At 39.0% G+C, this 24,066-nt stretch overlaps 1 protein-coding gene across 1 annotated transcript; it reads right to left on the minus strand.

Annotated features, from left to right (window-relative positions):
• Nucleotides 1-111: 111 nt before the first annotated feature.
• On the minus strand, nucleotides 112-11,838 carry coq7 (coenzyme Q7 homolog, ubiquinone (yeast)). The gene is made up of 6 exons (XM_061880997.1): nucleotides 11,628-11,838; nucleotides 8,411-8,586; nucleotides 4,252-4,366; nucleotides 3,916-4,055; nucleotides 3,772-3,840; nucleotides 112-231 (listed from the first exon to the last, which is right to left on the minus strand). The coding sequence occupies exons 1-6, from the start codon at nucleotides 11,698-11,700 to the stop codon at nucleotides 154-156; spliced, it is 651 nt and encodes a 216-aa protein (XP_061736981.1). The 5' UTR covers nucleotides 11,701-11,838; the 3' UTR covers nucleotides 112-153.
• Nucleotides 11,839-24,066: the final 12,228 nt, after the last annotated feature.

The following is a 24,066-nucleotide window of genomic DNA, read 5'->3' on the forward strand; positions in this document are numbered from 1 at the left end:
AAGTACCATATTTCTTACTAAGGTAGTGCAGGTGGTGGTGTTGAATAGACTAGGTTCATTTTAAAAGCACAAATTCATAGAATTCACAACTAAATCCAAAAGTCGGTCAAGTTATTAAAACAAGCACACGTTTATTATTTCATATATACAAAGTTAGACACGTTGAGAAACATATATGGCAGCTTTGCACCCTACTTGGATGGCATTTTTAAGTAGCCAGTATCCAGGTACCTAAATCAGAAGAAAACAACTTAGTTTAGAACAAAATATGCAGCGCATTTTGTGCAGGTAAAGGCTGAAATATACTCTCGCGTCACGTAGCTTGTGTTTTTTCTGACAGCGTCTTGATTTGTTTATTCCGTTGGGACTGGTGCTAACTTGCAATTCTCTTCCAAAACACTAAAGGGCAGTGTCTCTTGAAGGAGCCGTCGATGACTAGATATTTACCAATGACAACTGTAACATCAACATTTTTGTTGGCACTGGAACTAATCATTCAAAACCATCAGTTTACTTTTAATGTCTGTGTTACTCACAAACCAGAGGAAAAGACATACGTGAAAATGGACTCCGCAAGGAGTCGCTGGCAGAAGACGGGCGAATTTGCAAAGCTACTTGGCCGTTCGGAACATGGGACAGGAGAAAGTTATGTAATTGAAAAATAAAGACAACTGTTAAAAAACGATTCAAACGACCCACTGGTGTCAATGTTTATGTTCATGTGTTATTGATGATCATAGTTTATTGTTTGTGAACATACCGTGCCTAAAAGGTGATTGGCGAAGAATGAAGAAGTGTTGTTTATAAGCAAAAAAGACAGACAGAACATGTGTGAATTGTACCTGTTGTTACCACAAGATGGGAAATAAAAGTTAAAAACATTGTCGTACTTTGTGTGACTTCTTCCAGACACAACAACGACAACACAACAAGCTGAAAGAGTACACAATATCAGTTGCTTTATCTCATACAATAATTTAATCTAACGTCTGCTTTCCTGTACTGAGGGACCCTCCTCGGCAAAAGCTGACAAAGGAGGCCATGTCCACACGAACACGGAGTTTCAAAAACGCATATTTGGGGTTAAAATAATCTCCATCCACACAAATGTAGTTTCAAAACTGTCAATGTCTACACACAAACACATACACTTGCTGTCATGCACATTTGGTCCAATCAAAAAGCCTGAAAAAAGCAGTAACATTTGACTTGGTGCAATATTACACCTCTTATTATATTTATTTTGATCGACTTTCGATGTAAAATGACATGGACATTATTTTTAAAATCAGCCTGCACTTACACAGAATCCTGGGAGCAGCAGCAAAGGCATGCACGCCTTTGCTGCTGAAACCCAACACTCATTGAATTATAACATGTTCCGCAACATGGTTATGTATTGCATGTGCAGTGAAGTGTACATTATTTCTAAAACCAACACGCACTAACGAGCCAAGGAAACCATTTTGCATGTTTAAGGGAATTATAAAGCATTTAATCATTGATATAGTTATATAGTACATGTGCAAAGAAGTATATATTGTCTTTAACATCAGTACACACTACAAGGAGGATGTTAAATCCTTTTTTTTTTAGTTGCTTGGTTGCTTTTTACGTGTGAGCACGGTCGCCCCCGGCTCCATCTACAGTTCTGATGACACAGAGCAAAAAGTCTTGCTTGTCAAAGTTGTCCCATCAGTTGGAGGTTCGACAGCAATCGTATCCCAAACCCATTTTGATCAGAATCAGAACCAGAACAGTTTCTATTGCCATTGCTTGAGAACAGGTTCACAAACTAGGAATTTTACTTGGTGCAACCGTGCAACATAAAACACATATAACACAGAATGGAATAACAAGAGCTGTAACTTGATGTCTTTTTTATTAATGTTGAGTGAAAAGACCTGCATGTTTACGTTCAAATAGGGCTGGGCGATATATCGATATATCGTGGGTTTGCCTATATCGTAATATTCGAGTATACGTTCTCACGCAGGATTTTAGCTGCGGGCATTACACTTCAGGCTCTCCTGGCTCTTTTCTGTCTCTCATTCTCACAGACAAGCAGGCGCACCTTCTTACATACGTCACATAGACGCCCTCGCAGAGCAGAGAGGTAGCGGCGTGGCTAACGTTAGCTGCTAACGTAGCCGTACGACAGAAAGATGGTGCGGATCTGGTAACAAATGAAGGAAGACTTAAGTCCTGATAAAAACAGCAGGGTTTCTATCGTCTGGCTGTGGTTTGGCTTTAAGTGGGAATGTGTCGAACGGACAACCGTAATTTGTCAAGTGTGGGGGGAAAAAGCATTGCTATAAAAAGTAGCATTACTGCTAATATGTAGCATCATTTGTAAAGTCGCTCGCTAGAGAATGAAGAGAATTTCATAACCGTAATAACCTACCACATGGTGAAGGACGAATACTATTTGATTTCCTATTATGCAGCTAATTTTTATTTGACACTTAAAATGTCTCTGACAATCTTGCAATTTATGTTTTGGAAATGACTTGAATGTTTGTGCCATTGCTTAATAACTTTAATAAATACACTTTTGGTCAATTGACTTAGTTGTGATTTCCTTCTCTGCATGAAAGTTTAAAAGTAGCATATATCAATGCAGTATGAAGAAGAATGTTTTACTGTAGACACAAATAATCATCATACTGCTGTGATTATATGTATCAAGTGTTCATTCCAGGCCAAGGCAAAATATCGTACTATACATCGTATATCGCGATATGGCCTAAAGATATTGCGATATTAAAAAAAGGCAATATCGCCCAGCATAACCTACCTTCAAACATACAGTAAATCCTCTTATAGTGTGTTCAAAGGCAGCAAGGCAGTGTTGTTGAGCTTGGAAATGACAGCGCACAACCGTGACGTCATAGCAAGTCTCAGTTTGTGCCGTGTACACTCATACGCTGAGCGGAGAGTTTTAGATCTCTACACTTTGGCCAGCGTTTGTAAATGTCTGCGTTTTTAAAGACAAAATTATGAGTCTGCGTGTGGACAAGAGGCCTAAATGCAGAGATAAGTACCATATTTTTCGGAGTATAAGTCGCACCTGCCGAAAATGCATAATAAAGAAGGAAAAAAAACATATTTAAGTCGCATTTGAGTATAAGTTGCATTTTGGGGGGAAATCTATTTGATAAAACCCAACACCAAGAATAGACATTTGAAAGGCAATTTAAAATAAATAAAGAATAGTGAACAACAGGCTGAATAAGTGTACGTTATATGACGCATAAATAACCAACTGAGAAGGTGCCTGGTATGTTAACGTAACATATTATGGTAAGATTGATTCAAATAACTATAACATACAGAACATGCTATACGTTTACCAAACAATCTGTTACTCCTAACCGCTAAATCCCATGAAATCTTATACGTCTAGTCTCTTACGTGAATGAGCTAAATAATATTATTTGATATTTTACAGTAATGTGTTAATAATTTCACACATGAGTCGCTCCTAAGTATAAGTCGCACCCCTGGCCAAGCAATGAAAAAAACTGCCACTTTAGCCCGAAAAATACGGTATGCGTTTATTTAGTATCTGTGTTCGTGTGGACATGGCCTAAATCACAGCTCTACGAAACTATAATTTTTGGTAGTTGCACGTCAGGGTCAGTGGGCGGGTACGCAAAGGGAGGGGCCAGACGACTTCTCTAACGCAAGCTACGTGACACGAGAGTATAAGATTGCCCACGGTAGATGTTAGGAAACGAAGACAGATGTTCAACCGCTGCTCACACTTACAGATTCAGCGTCATGTTCTAATCCTGTATCATGATGCTCCAGCTCATCGTCTCGAAATTCCTTTATGACCTAAAATAAATATATAAAAACTATGAATAAAATCAGACTTCATGGACTTATTGAACACCAACAGAAAGCAGTCACCTTTAATAGTTCAGTGTATCTCTCTGGGTCCTGCTCCATCAGAGTTCTTATCTGGCTGTTGTAATGTTCAGAGATGCTCTCCTCCACTGCCACAGTGCAAGCCATGGCCCCCTCTTTGCCCAACAATGCAGTCGACGCCCCTTTCAGAGAGTGATGGAATGACAAATACCTTTAAAATACTTTAAACATCAGCACTATAAAAGCAACAGCTGGCAAAGTAGTTAAGCAACATATTAGGATCTCAATGTAATCTTTGACAACTTTCATACATGATGAAACACATGTTAGCATTTGTTTAATATTCCATTGTACTGTACATTTAAAAGTCACACCAACCTAATAAAAAGCCAGCAACATTCCAAAGGGGTAGCAGCACGGTGGGCCGGACGCGGCTTTCGGCCAGTATTTCGTTAAATTTCTCAAGGTGTTTTTTTTCTTGATCCCACATTTCCTGCAAGAAGAAATAGTGTCTTTGAAAAATGATTTAAAAATAACGATAATAATAATAATAATATTAATGGATTCAATTAGAGATGTCCGATATTCGATAACCCGATATTGTCCAACTCTTATTTACTGATTCCGATATCAACCAATACCGATACCTTTGTATGAGGGTTGTACGGTATACCAGTATTAGTATGTACCGCGGTACTAATGAATCATATTCGGTACTATACCACCTCTGAAATGTACCGTTCCACTACACACCGTAGCTCACTGGCATCAAAATGTAAACGAACACCATTGGTGGACCTACACTTAACATCCACTGTAATGATATCAAGTACAGGAGTGTATCTAGTCGATACTACTATGATTACCTCGATATTTTTTGGCATCACAACTAGAAATGTCCGATAATGGCTTTTTTGCCGATATTCTATATTCCGTTATTGTCCAACTCTTAACTTACCGATTCCGAAATCAACCGATACCGATATACACAGTCGTGGAATTAACACATTGTTATGCCTAATTTTGTTGTGATGCCCTGCTGGATGCATTAAACAATGTAACAAGGTTTTCCAAAATGAGATAGGCGCCAGCGCCCCCCGCTACCCCGAAAGGGAATAAGCGGTAGAAAATGGATGGAAATAAACTCAAGTTATTTAAAAAAATGCCAACATGGCACTGCCATATTTATTATTGAAGTCACAAAGTGCTTAATTTTTTTTAACACCCCTCAAAACAGCAGCTTGGAATTCGGGACATGCTCTCCCTGAGAAAGCATGAGTAGGATGAGGTGGGCGAGGGTGGCGGGAAGGGTTGAGTTGGGGGGATATATATTGTAGCATCCCGGAAGAGTTAGTGATGCAAGGGATTCTGGGTATTTGTTCTGTTGTGTTTATGTTGTGTTACAGTGCGGATGTTCTCCCAAAATGTGTTTGTCGTTCTTGTTTGGTGTGGGTTCACAGTGTGGCACATATTTGTAACAGTGTTAAAGTTTTTTATACGGCCACCCTCAGTGTGACGTGTATGGCTGTTGAACAAGTATACTTTGCATTCACTCGTGTGTGTGAAAAGTTCACTCGTGTGTGTGAAAAGCCGTGGATATTATGTGATTGGGCCGGCACACAGAGGCAGTGCCTTTAAGGCACACCTCAAATATTGTTGTCTGGGAGAAATTCAGGAGAATGGTTGCCCCAGGAGATTTTCGGGAGGGGGCACTGAAATTCGAGAGTCTCCCGCGAAAATCGGTAGGGTTGGCAAGTATGACTGGGAGATACAACTGCTCTGTACTTCTCATTACGTCTGTGTACCACTCTGTACAGCGGCGTATCGGACAGTTCTAGATTGAATCTATTTAGCGCTTTTGTAGAAACTGTACAGCGCTGTACAGACAGAACTGTGAACCTATCATTCTGTTAATCCACATTCACATTTTAATGGTGGTAAGCTACATTTGTAGCCCCAGCTGCCCTGGGGTAGGCTGACAGAAGTGTGGCTGCCAATATGAACTTAGCGCCCCTTCGACCACCAACAACCAGTTATACTTTTTTAATGAGAACAAAGGCTGTAAAGTAAAAACATATGTACAGTATGCACTACAGCAGAGATCGCCAACCCATCGATCATTGTGACCATACTGGTTGATCGTGAAAATATTAGGAAAAAAAAATATGAGTGGACATCAGTGACACCCCCTCCTGGAAAGTGACCAATAGACCTGCCAACAGGCATGCATTTTCACCTCTGAACACACATAAGCCGCTCTCTCCTGAGCCTCAAATTTGCCGCTCTCGAAACCCCGCCACGCACTACACCCGCTCGTCTGGCAAACGCACTTTACTTGACGTGCACAAAAATCATCGAGCTGCAACAATGCATTATGCCTGAACGGTCGCAATGCATCGGACATTTTCGAGCATCCAACATCAAAAGCTCTTCCCTCAACCATGAGTACATGACCAAATAATAGTGTGTGTGTACATTGCTCAAAAAGTACGGATTCTGTGTTTTCGTTTTATTGTGCAAACAAAAGTAGACATTGACATGTAAAAAGGCAGTAATATATGATAAAAGGACTTCCCGGTTCATCTCCTCTTTTATCACAGAGGATAAACCCGCCAGGTGAACAGCGGGTTTTACTACTTCCGGCACTGACATAAGACAACCATGTGACTCGCATCCCATATGTAACCATAGGATGAATAAAATATACTACAAGACTATAAGACTATAAAGGCCATAGAGAGTTAACTTCTAAAGCAGTGGTGCCCAAAGTGCAGCAGAGAGGCCCTCTGTGGCCCATAACTCGGGGCGGCATAGCTCAGTTGGTAGAGTGGCCGTGCCAGCAAATTTAGGGTTCCAGGTTCGATTCCCGCTTCCGCCATCCTAGTCACTGGCGTTGTGTCCTTGGGCAAGACTCTTTACCCACTTGCTCCCAGTGCCACCCACAGTGGTTTAAATATAACTGAGATATTGGGTTTCACAAAATAAAGCGCTTTGAGTCAATAGACTCAAGAACTCCTTTGTCCCACACACCATTAGACTGTACAACTCCTCTCTGGGACGGGGGACGGGGGGGTATTAGGATGACAGGGGATGCAAAACATTAACAGTGCAATACGTTTTCATAACATGGTCACTACTTCCTACTTTGTCTTGTTATATTCTTATTTTACTGTTATATTGTTATTCCCATTGTTTTTATTCTTTTTGTAATATTTCTCTATTTTGTTTCCTTTTAAACCCCCATTATTTACTTTTTACTTTTTTCTTTAAATTGATCTCAACTCTGTACACTGCTGCTGGAATTTTAATTTTCCTGAAGGAACTCTCCTGAAGGAATCAATAAAGTACTATCTATCTAGCTATCTATCTAGAGAAAAGCGCTATATAAACATAATTCACGTCACTTCACTCCTTTGTCATTGGCCTGAGACACATTCAAAAAAACAACAACAAAAAACACCAGCAAGAAGCACAATGATTTTTTTTTTGACATCAGCCAACAGTAACAAAATAAATTTATTTTATATATATATATATATATGTATATATATATATATATATATATATATACACACACACACACACACACACATACACATTCTGTGTGTCTGTATGTATATATATATATATATATATATATATATATATATATATATATATATATATATATATATATATATATACACAAACACACACACACATATACATACACACATACACATTCTGTGTGCCTATATATATATATATATATATATATATATATATATATATATATATATATATATATATATATATAGGCACACATATATATATATATCCATCCATCCTTTGGGGTTGCGGGAGGCGCTGGTGCCTATTATATTTATATATATATATATATTAGGATTGTACGGTATACCGGTACTAATAAAGTACCGCGACCCTAATGAATCATAAACGGTACGAACAGGCATGACAGAGCGCAGTCGTCAAGCTGTGATATTGCTGGCTTTACGAGCAGAGGAGCATGTTTAGCAGCGCACAATCATGGAGTGTTTACAGCTACACCTACTGTAGAAAAGGGAGGATGGATGCATTTTGGCTTAAAAACTAACAATATAGGTAAAGCTGTAACACAAAAACAACGCTCTGCAAGAGGTGCTTTAAAACATGGCTAGCTAGCTAGCGGCTAACGTCCATCGGCAATGTTTTAGCTACTTCTAAATCACTAATCTTGGTCTCCATGGCGACAAAAAAAGTAAGTTTCTTACAAGTTTCATCCCTGCAGGACGAGGAATAGCTAAACATGCTTCACTGCAAACCGCGGGAGGATACATAGGATACCAGAAAAAAAACACAACAAGTTTAAATTAATCTATTGAACACAACAAGTTTAAATCAATCTATAGAAAACTAGTCACCTATGATTGGGTAATTTTTGGCTTGCATCCCATCAGTTGAGCAACAACATCTTTCGGTGATTATTGGTATAGCTGACATTATTTAATCTGCCACAAGTTAGAGTTCCGCTTTGCCCTAAGGAAGGCTATAGTCATACCTGAATGAGAGGTCCAGTACTAGACCTGCCCAGTACTGCCATCTGGCCGGCGTAGATGCGACTTGCGCCATATTCACCCGCGTGGTCGACACGCAGAATGCGATGCAGCATCTTCTTCTCCTCGCTGTCCCGAGGGGGTAGAACCACACTGTACCATCGTGAGCTCCACGGGCACGCTGCAATTACACACACACAGGAATGCAATTTTTCATTATTGGCACATCAGAACACTTTGAAGGTACGCCCATTCAAGAGTAAAAGCATTATTCGTTTATCTCAAGGTTTGTGGTGCAATGTGAACATTGCTCTCGACATACAATCACGATCATAAGTTTACATACACTTGTGAAGGACATAATGTCATGGCTGTCTTGAGTTTTTAAAGAAATTCTACAACTCTTCTTTTTTGTGATAGAGTGATTGGAGCACATACTTGTTTGTAACAAAAAATGTTCATGAAGTTTGGTTCTTTTGTGAATTTATTATGGGTCCACTGAAAATGTGACCAAATCTGCTGGGTCAAAAGTATACATACAGCAAAGTTAATATTTGGTTACATGTCCCTTGGTGATTTTCACTACAATAGGGCACTTTTGGTAGCCATCCACAAGCTTCTAGGCAAACTTCTGGTTAAATTTTTGACCACTCCTGTTGACAAAATGGGTGCAGTTCTGTTAAATGTGTTGGTTTTCTGACATGTACTTGTTTCTTCAGCATTGTCCACACGTTTAAGTCAGGACTTTGGGAAGGCCATTCTAAAACCTTAATTCTAGCCTGATTTCGCCATTCCTGGTCCCTACATCTGCGGTCCCTCCAATGTTTCTCATTGTAGCCCATAGGTTGAGTTTTTCCTTGCCCTGATGTGGGATGTCGTTGTGGCTTGTGCAGCCCTTTGAGACACTTGTGATTTACGGCTGTATAAATAAGTGAATTATTTTTATATAGTGCTTTTCTTTAGTGACTCAAAGCACTTTTACATAGTGAAACCCAGTATTTAAGTTACATTTAAACCAGTGTGGTTGGCACTGGGAGCAGGTGGTTAAAGTGTTGTTGTTTTTTTTAGCCTTTATTTAACCAGGTAATAGTCCCATTGAGATCAAAGATCTCTTTTCCAAGAGGGACCTGGCCAAGAGGGCAGCACCATTGTTACAATAAAAACAGCAAACAACACATAAAACATCACATTTACAACATTAAAATTTGCTCACATCACACATGTGCATACAGACAAGGTAGACTGCAATCCTTTCACAGAAGCTTTAAACTCAAGGATTTGCCCAAGGACACAACGGTAGTGACTAGAATGGCGGAAGCGGGGATCGAACCTGGAACCCTTAAGTTGCTGGCACGGCCACTCTACCAACTGAGCTATGATAAAGCAAGAAATTCCACCAATCAAAATAATATAAAAACATTTTCTTTCTTTAAGCGCCTAAATCTATAGATCAGGTGTGCCCAAAGTGGAGCCCAGGGGGCAAATTTGGCCCACCGTGTCATTTCGTTTGACCCGCCATGGTTAATACATCTTCACACTGACATACAGTCGTGGTCAAAAGTTTACATACACTTGTGAAGGACATAATGTCATGGCTGTCCTGAGTTTCCAACCATTTCTACAACTTTTATTTTTGTAATACAGTGGGGCAAAAAAGTATTTAGTCAGCCACTGATTGTGCAAGTTCTCCCACTTAAAATGATGACAGAGGTGTGTAATTTTCATCATAGGTACACTTCAACTGAGAGAGACAGAATGTGGGGAAAAAATCCAGGAATTCATATTGTAGGAATTTTAAAGAATTTATTTGTAAATTATGGTGGAAAATAAGTATTTGGTCAACCATTCAAAGCTCTCACTGATGGAAGGAGGTTTTGGCTCAAAATCTCACAATACATGGCCCCATTCATTCTTTCCTTAACACGGATCAATCGTCCTGTCCGATTAGCAAAAAAACAGCCTCAAAGCATGATGTTTCCATCCCCATGCTTCACAGTATGTATGGTGTTCTTGGGATGCAACTCAGTATTCTTCTTCCTCCAAACACGACGAGTTGAGTTTATACCAAAATGGATACATGGATGATACAGCAGAGGATTGGGAGAATGTCATGTGGTCAGATGAAACCAAAATATAATTTTTTGGTATAAACTCAACTTGTCGTGTTTGGAGGAAGAACACCACACCTACTGTGATAAATGGGGGTGGACACATCATGCTTTGGGGCTGTTTTTCTCCTAGGGGGACAGGATGATTGATCCGTGTTAAGGAAAGAATGGATGGAGCCATGTATCGTGAGACAAGTCGCCGCCTCATGGCAGAAATCCATCCATCCATTCATTTTCTACCGCTTATTCCCTTTTGGGGTCGCGGGGGGCGCTGGCGCCTATCTCAGCTACAATCGGGCGGAAGGCGGGGTACACCCTGGACAAGTCGCCACCTCATCGCAGGACCAACACAGATAGACAGACAACATTCACACTCACATTCACACACTAGGGCCAATTTAGTGTTGCCAATCAACCTATCCCCATGATAGGTTGATTGCACACGCATTCACGGGGAGAACATGCAAACTCCACACAGAAAGATCCCGAGCCTGGATTTGAACCCAGGACTGCAGGAACTTCGTATTGTGAGGCAGACGCACTAACCCCTCTGCCACCGTGAAGCCATGGCAGAAATCAATCAAAGTAAATACACTTTGATTGATTGATTGATTTCTGCCGTGAGTCGGCGACTTGTCCAAATTGTACTCCACCTTCCGCCCGAATGCAGCTGAGATAGGATCCAGCGACCGCGGGACAAGCAGTAGGAAATGGATGGATGATTGATTGATTGACAGTGTTGGTAGTTTATTCAAACGTAAAAATGCATTTTAAGTTCTACTATACATGGTCTGTGGTCATTTTTTTTACAGTAACAGCTCGCTTTGAGCAACGTCAAATCGACAGGTAAGACAATTTCCCTCTATATTCGATTTTCAGCTTCCGGTGTGTCCTTCCCAACACCCACCTGGCAACACTTGCCACCACTATTCCTGTTAACAAACAGCCGTTTGGCAACCATGTTACATAACTTATGTTACGCTACATTTGTTGTAAAATAACACCAATTATTGAAACAGTTACGTAATACCCACCAACATAGTTATCGGACAATTGTTTTTAGCAAGATTAGCTTTATTTTTTTTTAGCCGTTGTAAACCTGCTTCTTGCTTACCTCTCCGTTTTGCGCCGTGCCGCACGATCACAGGCAAGGCCCTTTGTAAGGAGACATACGCAAATATCTGCATGGTTGACAGTCTTCAGGACAAATGACCACAGTTATCCAAACGAGCAAGTAAGATTGTCAAAAACTGTCATTGAAAATGTCAGAAGGCTGGCGCTGGGTGTGGGAGGGTGTCGCCGACTGATGGCGTCACTATGTTTGTATTGTTGTCATATATCGTATTTTGTTTCCTCTTCAAAATGCTTTAACGTGTATAATAACATTTTTAGGGCCCAACATTGTTTAATACAACAATGGGATATTTTTATTTCGCTAAAGTACAGCAGTAAGTAGACTCTGTTACACACTCCGATACGATAGGGGGCGGTATAAACTCTAAAGTCATACTGCAACTCACCATTTAAGCAAAAGAAGAATACATTGTTGTCATTAAGTTACATTTTCATGATTAGCATACAGCCAATATTTATATACCAATAATATATATTTTTTTTCAATAGACAGTCATAATTCAACATAAAAACTAATTATCTATGGCTGTAGACCCATAGTAAATTCATAAAAGAACCAAACTTTATGAATGTTTTTTGTGACCAACAAGTATGTGCTCCAATCACTCTATCACAACAAATAAAAGTTGTAGAAATGGTTGAAAACTCAGGACAGCCATGACATTATGTCCTTCACAAGTGTATGTAAACGTTTGACCACGACTGTACGTCAGTGTGAAAATGTATTAACCATGGCGGGGTCAAACGAAATGGCACAGTGGGCCAAATTAGCCCCCCGGGCTCCACTTTGGGCATCCTAGATCTATACATTTAGGCGCTTAAAGTAAGAAAATGTTTTTATATTATTTTGATTGGTGGAATTTCTTGCTTTATCAATAGGGTTGGGACCAGTGTTGTGAATGAGATATATATATATATATATATATATATATATATATATATATATATATATATATGTATATGTATATGTATGTATGTATGTATGTATGTATGTACAGTGGGGGAAAAAGTATTTAGTCAGCCACCCATTGTGCAAGTTCTCCCACTTAAAATGATGACAGAGGTCTGTAATTTTCATCAAAGGTACACTTCAACTGTGAAAGACAGAATAAGAAAAAAAAAATCCAGGAATTCACATTGTAGGAATTTTAAAGAATTTATTTGTAAATTATGGTGTAAAATAAGTATTTGGTCAATCATTCAAAGCTCTCACTGATGGAAGGAGGTTTTGGCTCAAAATCTCACGATACATGGCCCCATTCATTCTTTCCTTAACCCGGATCAATCGTCCTGTCCGATTAGCAAAAAAACAGCCCCAAAGCATGATGTTTCCACCCCCATGCTTCACAGTAGGTATGGTATTCTTGGGATGCAACTCAGTATTCTTCTTCCTCCAAACATGACGAGTTGAGTTTATACCAAAAAATTCTATTTTGGTTTCATCTGACCGCATGACATTCTCCCAATCCTCTGCTGTATCGTCCATGTATCCATGGCGGTTTAGCTCGGTTGGTAGAGTACCATGCCCGCAAATTGAGGGTTGCAGGTTTGATTGCGGCTTCAGCCATCCTAGTCACTGCCGTTGTGTCCTTGGGCAAGACACTTTACTCACTTGCTCCCAGTGCCACCCACACTGGTTTGAATGTAATTTAGATGTCGGGTTTCTCTATGTAAAGCGCTTTGAGTCACTAGAGAAAAAGCGCTGTATAAATATAATACACTTTACTTCTCCCAGTTATTACATAATTGTACAGTTAATAAGAGTCCATACCCCCCAGTGGTCCTTACTTAATCTTAATATTCTATGGCTGTAGACCCATAATAAATTCATAAAAGAACCAAACTTTATGAAATTTTTTTGTGACCAACTAATATGTGCTCCAATCACTCTATCACAAAAAAATAAGAGTTGTAGAAATTTTTCGAAACTCAGGACAGCCATGACATTATGTTCTTTACAAGTGTATGTAAACTTTTGACCACGACTGTAAGTATTTCAGTGTGAACATATATTAACCATAGCGGGTCGAACGAAATGACACGGTGGGCCAAATTTGACTCCCGGGCTCCACTTAGGGCACCCATGATCTAGAGATGTAGGCGCTTAAAGTAAGAAAATATTCATATATTATTTTAAAATTTTAATGACTGGGGCCCTTTTGGATCCCCAATAATTTTAGTGGTATTTTTTTTTTTTTAACTCCATCATCCATCCATTTCCTACCGCTTGTCCCGTTCGGGGTCGCGGGGGTCGCTGGAACCTAACTCACTGCTCAAAAATATACTAATGGATTAAATGTTTTTAATAAGGCTACAATTACTTCACATCATATATTGCAGCATATTTTGTGTTTTTGTATGTATCTTTTTGACAAAATAGGCATTAAACATACAACAAAAAAGTTTATATCGTCAAATAGACCTGATGTTGATCTCCAAATTTAAGCGTTAATATATATATATATATATATATATAAATGTGTGTGTGTGTGTGTGTGTGTGTGTGTGTGTATACATATACTGTATGAACATATATATATAAACAGTACAGGCCAAAAGATTGGACAAACTTTCTCCTCATTCAAAGCGTTTTTTTTTATTTTCATGATTTACATTTTAGATTGTCACTGAAGGCATCAAAACTATGAATGAACACATGTGGAGTTATGTACTTAACAGAAAAAAGGTGAAATAACTGAAAACATGTTTTATACTCTAGTTTCTTCAAAATAGCCACCCTTTGCTCTGATTACTACTTTGCACACTCTTGGCATTCTCTCGATGAGCTTCAAGGGGTAGTCACCTGAAATTGGTTTTCACTTTAGAGGTGTGCCTTATCAGGTTTGATTAGTGGAATTTCTTGCTTTATCAATGGGTTTGGGACCATCAGTTGTGTTGTGAATGTGATGTACTGTATATATATATATGTATGTATGTATGATTTATTATGAACATTTTTATGACTGGTACCAAACGTAAGGGGAGCCTTAAAAGTAAAAAAAAAACAACATATGTATACATTGGTTTTGAAAATGAAAAGTATCAAAATGCCCCCCACATACTTGGATTTTTCAGTGTGTGGCCCTCAGTAGAAAACGTTTGGACACCCCTGCTATAATCAGATCAAGTTTATGAAACTAGTTTGTTTTGTTTTGTTTTTCGTTATAATATCTTGATTATATTCGCCCAGGTATTACATAATTGCACAGTTGATAAGAGTCCATACCCCCCAGTGGTTCTTACTGGTCACTTTTTTTTTTTAGTGCTCACTCATCATAAGAACAAAATAAATTCAAACATTTGGTATTTTTGAGTTCACATAGTTGGCCTAGTTTATGCTTATCGGTCTGTGGGAGGAAAACCAACCAAGCATTTAGCTAAATAAAGTTCATTCATTCACTTTCTACCGCATATCCTAAAATACAGTAATTACCTCTCGGCATGGCACTGTTTTCTTTTCAAACAAATCCTGAGTGCGTCTTTTGTTAACAATTGTTATGTAACACCAAACTTGACAGCAATGCATTGGAATAAACTGAAGGTTGCCTGCTGAGGTTTTTGTGGCAAATTGGCTATATAGACAGCAGGTGGCAGTGTTGCACAGATAAACAGCCTTCTGAGTTGTGGTACATTATTTTTGAATCCAATTAGAACCTTGTAAAAAAAAAAAAACTGAAATATTAGGAGATGGTGTGTTAATCTATTCAATTATTCCAGTTTTTGCCCACTGTTTGAACATGTTTTACAAAAGCTGGCTTGTTTTGTCAAAACATGCACTAGCAAATAAGACACAAACACGAGGAAATAAACCGTTCACTTCTATGTTCAAACTGAAACTCTGAGATCAAAACCCTAACAATCCTTTGTCAAAATGTCATGCTGACGACAATATGACACACATTTGCATTATTTGAATAAACTTACCCGTTCAAACTGTGGTACTGATACATGCGGGCTCCATCTACTCAGGGGTGTCAAACTTATTTTAGCTCAGGAGCCCCATTGAGGAAAATCTGTGCACACGCGGGCACGACTATTAAAATCATGGCATTTAAAAAAAAATAATAAAGACAACTTTAGATTGTTTTCCTTGTCTTACTTTGGCCAAAAATAGAACAAACACATTCTGAAAATATTACAATAAAAATATACAAAAAACTACCGGGAGTGGTAAAGTTTAGATCCGTGAAGGAAAGAAGAAAGTGAATTAAAGTTAATAACAGAATAAATTTACACATGCATACTTTTTTTTTCTCTTTTGTATCATTCTCTTTTTAAAATAATTAACGTTTGTGGAGGGAGAGTGTGATCAGCGCGCTTGCAGGAGCAAAGGTCACCGCCTCTGTTGATGGTGTTGAGGGCGGAACACCATCAGATAGGGGCGGGGCATGTGCTGACAGCGAGACACAGCTGGCAGGTGATTAGATTTCACAGGTGGTACATGGTAATCTAATCATCTATTGTCTTTAACAGTGAGCAGGCGGCCTTGGTGGTTTTTAAAATTTATACTCCAAGTACTACCTCAGAAATCACTTTGCCCTACAAGTAACATCAAAATGACCAACATTAAAATACAGTAATATAGTAGGCCTAAGTCGGGGGTCTGCAACCCACGGCTCTTGACCCAAAGTGGCTCCCTGCAGCTTTTTCAAAATTGTATGAAAATAGAAAAGGATGGGAAAAATATTATTATTTGTTTTAATATGGTTTCTTTAGAGGGACAAACATGACGCAAACTTTTGCAAGTGTTAGCAATCCCACTGTTTGTATTGAACATTCTTCAATGATGAGAGTATTTGGCGAGAGCCACTCCTTCTCTGTCTTAATTTGTCCACCAAACGTTTTATACCGTGCGTGAATGCACAAAGGTGAGCTTTGTTGATGTTATCGACTTGTGTGGCGTGCTAATCAGGCATATTTGGTGAGTTTATGACTGCAAACTAATCATTACTAACATGCTATTTAGGCTGGCTGTATGTACATATTGCATTATTATGCATTATTATGCCTCGTTTGAAGGTATCTCTGAGCTCATTTAATTTCCTTTACGTATGTCGTCTGTGTATTTCATTTGTGCATGTCACCATGAGGTCTTATCTGTATATAATATTGGCTGCATTTCTGATAGTTGTCTGTTTGCCAGGTGGTTCCAGACCACAGCAAACATTACTTGCAAAGATTGTAATAAATCCATTAGAAGAAGACAGCCTGCCATTTTCTTGGACTTATTTCTATACCTTTGGCCATTCTAATCCAGTAATTTCCAGGAGTTATCTCACCATCTGAGAAGCCTCCATTTTACTAAAGGTTTCCGATGTTGTAAAAATGTGTGGAATGAATATTGTATTTCAACATTTCTGTCAACAAAGATTTGTGTAAGCCTGCGACAAATAGTCATTTTGATAGTAGGCTATTATAGACACTTATATAATGCGTTGCCTCCTTTATAACACTTAAATATGGCTTTTAACTTTTTGCGGCTCCAGACATATATTTTTTTGTAATTTTGGTCCAATATGCCTCCTTCAACATTTTGCGTTGCCGACCCCTGGCCAAAGTATTCATTAAAAAACAGGCAAATGTTTTATTCACCAATCATATTTAACATTTTGGCCACTGTAACATGACACACAGTTTGTACAGTAACTCTGTGTTGGAATATATGATTAAGGGATTCTTTGGCAAACCACAGTTTAAGAGTCATTGCTCTAGATATAGTCTGAATAGAGAAGAGAGTTGAAGACATACCTGTTTTACAGTTGAAATGTCGTTCCACTAATATGGAGGAAATTGTGAAACGGCTTAATTTAGGATGGACTCTGCCCAGCCCCCCTTATAGTCAGGCCAAGGTATGACATGATGCACAAAAGTTGCTCTTAAGTCATCTGAAATAATGGTCCTTGAATGAACCCCTCAAGTTCTAAAAATGGCTTACAGCAGGGGTCGGCAATGAAAAATGCTTAAAATGAGCCATATTGGACCAAAAATACAAAAAAACAGATATATCTGGAGCTGAAAAATGTAAAAAGCCCTATCTAAGTCTTAAAATGAAGGCAACACATGACGTTAGTGTCTATATTAGTTGTGTATAGCCTACTATCAAAATGAGTGTGTCGCAGGCTGAAGCAAATCTTCATTGACAGAAATGTTGGAATGTAATATTTATTCTACATATTTTTACAACATTAGAAACCATCAGTAAATCAGAGGCTACTCAGAAGGTGAGATACCTCCTGGAAATTACTTGCTTTTAATGGTCAAATGTATAGATGTGTGTGTTCAAGTTAAAAGAAACGGCAGGCTGTATTCTTCTAATGGATTGATTACAATCTTTGCAAGCTGGGCAACATTTGGTCTGGAACAACGTGGCACACAAACAACTATCAGAAATGCAGCCACTATAACATACAGATAATGTGTCATGAGGCATGCAAAACTAAATTATATACACAGTGGATACAGGTAAAGGATATTAAATGTGGTGAAATATACCTACAAATGAGCATAATGATGCGATAAGTCCCTACAGCTAGCCTAAATAGCATTTTAGTATTGATCAACTTGCAGTCATGCACTGACCAAAAATACTTAATTAGCACTCCGACAAGTCAATGACATCAACAAAGCGCACCTTTGTGCATTCATGCACAGCATAAAACTTTTGGTGGACAAAATGAGACAAAGAAGGAGTGGAAGATTTTACATGTAAACAAACTGTTGTGTCACAGTCCACACTATGGTGGGTTCCATAACAGCCTAAATTAGTAGGACAAAACAATGTTCACCTTACTCTCATTAGTGAAGCATGCACACAAACATATTAAACAGTAGGCTTTCTAACAATTGGGAAGGTCTGCTGTGTTTTTTGCTGGTTGACTGTTTCGTGTTCTGATTTGTAAGTCAATATTTTCAGTTGCATGTCTGAGTAGTTAAAATTACACAGTGTGTTTTGCATTTTAAATGTATGTGTTTTCCCAATGGTACCCTGAGGTTACATTTTCATACAAAGTTTCTTATATATGACATTGTGTGGCATATGCTGGCGCATCTGTGTTGCAGAAAGTAGACAGTGTGTTTTAGGGTTGCAACTAAGGTATGGTTACGTTATGTTGAAGGTATCATAACAACAACTTAAAAAAAAAAAATTAAAACATGTCCTGTGCAGCCACTCAGGCAAATCATATTGTTTTTGTAAATTCCCATATTTGCCGTACAGATGTATTTTTACAAAAGAGGAGTGCTGGTTATTTATTTTGTTGCCCTATACAGTATGTGTATTTGACGTTATTAAATGGATATAGTTAGTGTAAAACACAGCTGGACCGGAGCAGGAGGAGATAGAAAGAAGAAGAAGAAAAAAAGAAGACAGTGAGGGAAATAAGGGGGAGAAGAGGGAGATAAGATTTAGAGAGGAAACAACAAAAAACAAAATGAACTACAACATCAGAAAATACGATATACAGTATACAAATATGATACAAAAAATATGAATAGGAACAGATTAGTGACAATACATGAATGTAATGATCCATCGATCCATCCATTTTCTACCGCTTATTCCGTTTCGGGGTCGCGGGGGGCGCTGGCGCCTATCTCAGCTACAATCGGGCGGAAGGCGGGCTACACCCTGGACAAGTCGCCACCTCATCGCAGGGACTACACAGATAGACAGACAACATTCACACTCACATTCACACACTAGGGCCAATTTTAGTGTTGCCAATCAACCTATCCCCAGGTGCATGTCTTTGGAGGTGGGAGGAAGCCGGAGTACCTGGAGGGAACCCACACATTCACGGGGAGAACATGCAAACTCCACACAGAAAGATCCCGAGCCTGGATTTGAACCCAGGACTGCAGGACCTTCGTATTGTGAGGCAGACGCACTAACCCCTCTGCCACCGTGAATCCCTGAATGTAATGAATACTTGAAAATTACAAAATAAAGCAGATTACAAAGAGGAAGTAAAAGAAAGAGGAGCAGAAAGTATCAAGCTTTTACATTGTTATGGTAAAAAGTGTGCTATGTTTTGTGATGTGGGTTTGTATTTGTATGAGTATAATTGTGTACACTTGCATGTGTGAACATATGTTTGATAAAGCGTAATTGAGTGCATGTATGTATACTGTACATATGTGCACATGTACGTATGTACAGTAGATATGTGTGTACAGTGTTTTTTGAATGTGTATGTATGTGCGTGCGTATGTATGTTTTGTATTTTTAATCAATCAATCAAAGTTGACTTATATAGCCCTAAATCACGAGGGTCCCAAAGGGCTTCACAAGCCACAACGACATCCTCGGCTCAGATCCCACATCAGGGCAAGAAAAAACTCAACCCAATGGGATGACAATGAGAAATCTAGGAGGGAACCGCAGATGTGGGCACATCCCCCGGATCTAGCATAATATTGTGAGAGTCCAGTCCATAGTGGTTTTAACATAATAGTGTGAGAGTCCAGTCCATAGTGGGGCCAGCAGGAGATCATCTTGAGTGGAGACAGGTCAGCATCGCAGAGACGTCTCCAACTGATGCACAGATGAGTGGTCCCCCCTTGGTCCCGAATTTGGACGGCGAGCGCCTCATATGTGGTCACCGAATCTGTGCCCCCCCTCTCCTTCGTGGTGAGGGAGGCAGAGCAGAAAATAAACGACAGATCAAATGGTCTGAAAGGGGGGTCTATTTAAACGCTAGAGCAGTGGTTCTCAACCTTTTTTCAGTGATGTACCCCCCGTGAACATTTTTTAAATTTAAGTACCCGCTAATCAGAGCAAAGCATTTTTGGTTGAAAAAAAGAGATAAAGAAGTGAAATACAGCACTATGTCATCAGTTTCTGATTTACTAAATTGTATAACAGTGCAAAATATTGCTCATTTGTAGTGGTCTTTCTTGAACTATTTGGGAAAAAAAGATATAAAAATAACGAAAAACTTGTTGAAAAACTGAAAAGTGATTCAGTTATAAATAAAGATTTCTACACATAGAAGTAATCATCAACTTAAAGTGCCCTCTTTGGGGATTGCAATAGAGATCCATCTGGATTCATGAACTTAACTCTAAACATTTCTTCACAAAAAAAGAAATCTTCAACATCAATATTTATGGAACATGTCCACAAAAAAATCTAGCTGTCAACACTGAATATTGCAAAATGCAGCTGCCAGACTCTTAACTGGTGCACCCAAAACAGCCCATATCGCCCCCGTTTAATCCAGTCTTCATTGGCTTCCACTTAAATTCCGCATTGAGTTTAACATTTTAGTCCTGACAGTCTGTGCATTGCATGGTGGGGCCTCTCAGTACATCACTGACTTGCATTGCCCCTATTCTTCAGGGCGCAAGCCAGGGTCGTCTAAAGATCCCCAAAACTCATTTTAAAACCCGTGGAGACCTGTCATTCCAGGCTATAGCTCTGAGACTCTGGAACAATTTGCACCAGTCTCTCTGTGATCTTGACTGTGTTGAAACTTTTAAGAAACATTTGAAAATTTCTCTTTTTAGTAAAGGTTTTAGTTAATGCATCCTTTAACTATCAATTTATTCCACTTTGTATCTTTTTTATTATGTTGCTCCTGTTGTTTTAATTGAATTGTTTTACTTCACCTATGATTTTTTCAGCGCTTTCGATTTTATCTGTGAAAAGCACTTTATAGATAAAATGTACTTACTTACTCTATTACACACGCGGTCTTAGTAGATCACAGGTATCAAACCCACTAATAGTACACGCTATTTTACAGATTGTACACGCTGTTTAGCGCAAAGTATTGGGATTTTACTAAATCTGGCCCATGATTATTTGACAGCACTAATTCATATGAAGTCACTGTTAAACTGTTCAACTTAAACACGGCCGTTTGAGGGCAGCCATGATTGTGATGTACTCCTCAATAAAAACGCGTTTGACACTCCTGCACTAGAAAAAAAACGTATGACAATCAACCCCATACTTTCTCACCCCATAATTACCAGAAAATAGAGACACTTAAACAATGTTTGAATTATGCCAGTAAGGATTCTCTGCCACTTGAGATGACAGTATTCCACTCCCTGTGAAATAAGCAATGAGATATCAAATACTGTAGAACAGTGGTTCTTAACCTTTTTTCAGTGATGTACCCCCTTCGAACATTTTTTTAATTCAAGTACCCCCTAAACAGAGCAAAGCATTTTTGGTTGGAAAAAAAGAGATAAAGAAGTACAATACAGCACTATGTCATCAGTTTCTGATTTATTAAATTGTATAACAGTGCAAAATATTGCTCATTTGTACCGGTCTTTCTTGAACTATTTGGAAAAAAAGATATAAAAATAACAAAAAACTTGTTGAAAAATAAACAAGTGATTCAGTTATAAATAAAGATTTCTACACATAGAAGTAATCAACTTAAAGTGCCCTCTTTGGGGATTGCAATAGAGATCCATCTGGATTCATGAACTTAATTCTAAACATTTCTTCACAAAAAAAGAAATCTTTAACATCAATATTTATGGAACATGTCCACAAAAAATCTAGCTGTCAACACTGAATATTGCATTGTTGCATTTCTTCTCACAGTTTATGAATATACATTCATATTTTGTTGAAGTAGTAGTGTTCAATAAATATATTTATAAAGGATTTTTGAATTGTTGCTATTTTTAGAATAGTTCTTAAAAATCTCACGTACCCCTTGGCATACCTTCAAGTACCCCCAGGGGTACACGTACCCCCGTTTGAGAACCACTGGGCTAGAGTATACAATTGAGTTTTAAGATGGGACTTAAATGCTTCTACTGAGGTAGCATCTCTAACTGTTACAGGGAGGGCATTCCAGAGTACTGGTGCCCGAATAGAAAACACTCTATAGCCCGCAGACTTTATTTGGGCGCTGGGAATCACTAATAAGCTGGAGTTCTTTGAACAAATGTGTTTTCCAAATAGTACCCTGATATTAGTTTTGTTTACACTAAGTGACTTACGTATGAAATTGTGTGCAGAGTGCAGCAGCAAGTCTGTTGCAGAATTGCAACTAAAGTGCAATGCTGTTATGATTTGTCACACCAGGTTAGAGTCTGTGTATTATGCTCTTTTGCTCCCTTGGTTAGGTTTCCTTGTTGCAAGGTGGCTGATTAGCCACAGCTGCTTTCTGTTCATTGATTAGCGTCCTCACCTGGTTCTGCCCATAATCACTCCCCGTTTTATTGTGTTGTTGTTTCCTGTCTCAGTTTCTGGTCCATTGTTCGCTGTTTACTACAGACAAAGGTTTGTTTGTTGGTTTTGTTGTTTGTTTCACGCTACGTAAGTTGCTATCTTCATGATAAACACGATAAACTAGCATCCAGTTTATGTTATTTTGCCTTGTATATTCAATGTGAATGTGAGTGTGAATGTTGTCTGTCTATCTGTGTTGGCCCTGTGATGAAACGGCGACTTGTCCAGAGTGTACACCGCCTTCCGCTCGAATGCACCTGAGATAGGCTCCAGCGCCCCCCCGCGACCCCGAACGGGACAAGCGGTAGGAAATGAATGGATGGATATTGAAGTAAGGAATGATCTTACCTGCACCCCTCCAGAGGTCCTCTGTATCTTTGGAATCGCAAACACTTCACAACAAGCCAGTTTACGACAAAAGCAGTTATTTTCTTTAAGGCACAGTTACATTGTGGTGACGGTATCGTAACAACAACTTCAAGTTTTGCTATTTTAGTTTAGACATGTGTCTGTGTTGTGTGTCTATGTGTTAAAGCAATGGACAACAACTATAAACAGTTTATACAAATGTTTTCAGTAAAACCATAGAAATAAGGGTTATACTTGTAGAGCACTTTTCTTCCTTCAAGGTACTCAAATCACTTTGACATTATTTCCACATTCCCACGACCCATCAGGAGCAAGGTTGAAGTGTGTTGCTCAAGGACACAACGGACGTGACTAGAATGGCGGAAGTTGGGGATTGAACCAGCAACCCGTCCCATAGCCAGAAATATGTGGAATGAAGAGCATGTCTCTGCAGAGCTGTGAAGGTCCTGAGTAAACAGCCACATTGCAGCGAATCTATGTCTATTTTTGTGTGTGTGTTTGTGGTTCGACACCGGTTATGTGCTTTCTGTCTAATTGTGGGTGACTAACGCATTTGTGGCCGTATGTACAGAAGGTAGTGTGGATATGTGTGTGTGTGTGTGTGTGTGTGTGTGTGTGTGCACATGTGCGCAACAGGTGTAATCTCAGTTTTAGAAAAACAAGAACTTGTGAACATGATCTTGTGTCAAATTCTGGCCGTATTTGCACCAGGTCTCTCGCAGTGTACTGGGCATGGCACGCTTAAGTAGTGTGAATACTTTGTTCCTTGCTCAAGTGTGGCGCTTTTATAAATGATAAATGGGTTGTACTTGTATAGCGCTTTTCTACCTTCAAGGTACTCAAAGCGCTT

The sequence above is a fragment of the Nerophis ophidion genome, linkage group LG20 (genome assembly GCF_033978795.1).
Source record: "Nerophis ophidion isolate RoL-2023_Sa linkage group LG20, RoL_Noph_v1.0, whole genome shotgun sequence".
NCBI lineage: Eukaryota > Metazoa > Chordata > Actinopteri > Syngnathiformes > Syngnathidae > Nerophis > Nerophis ophidion.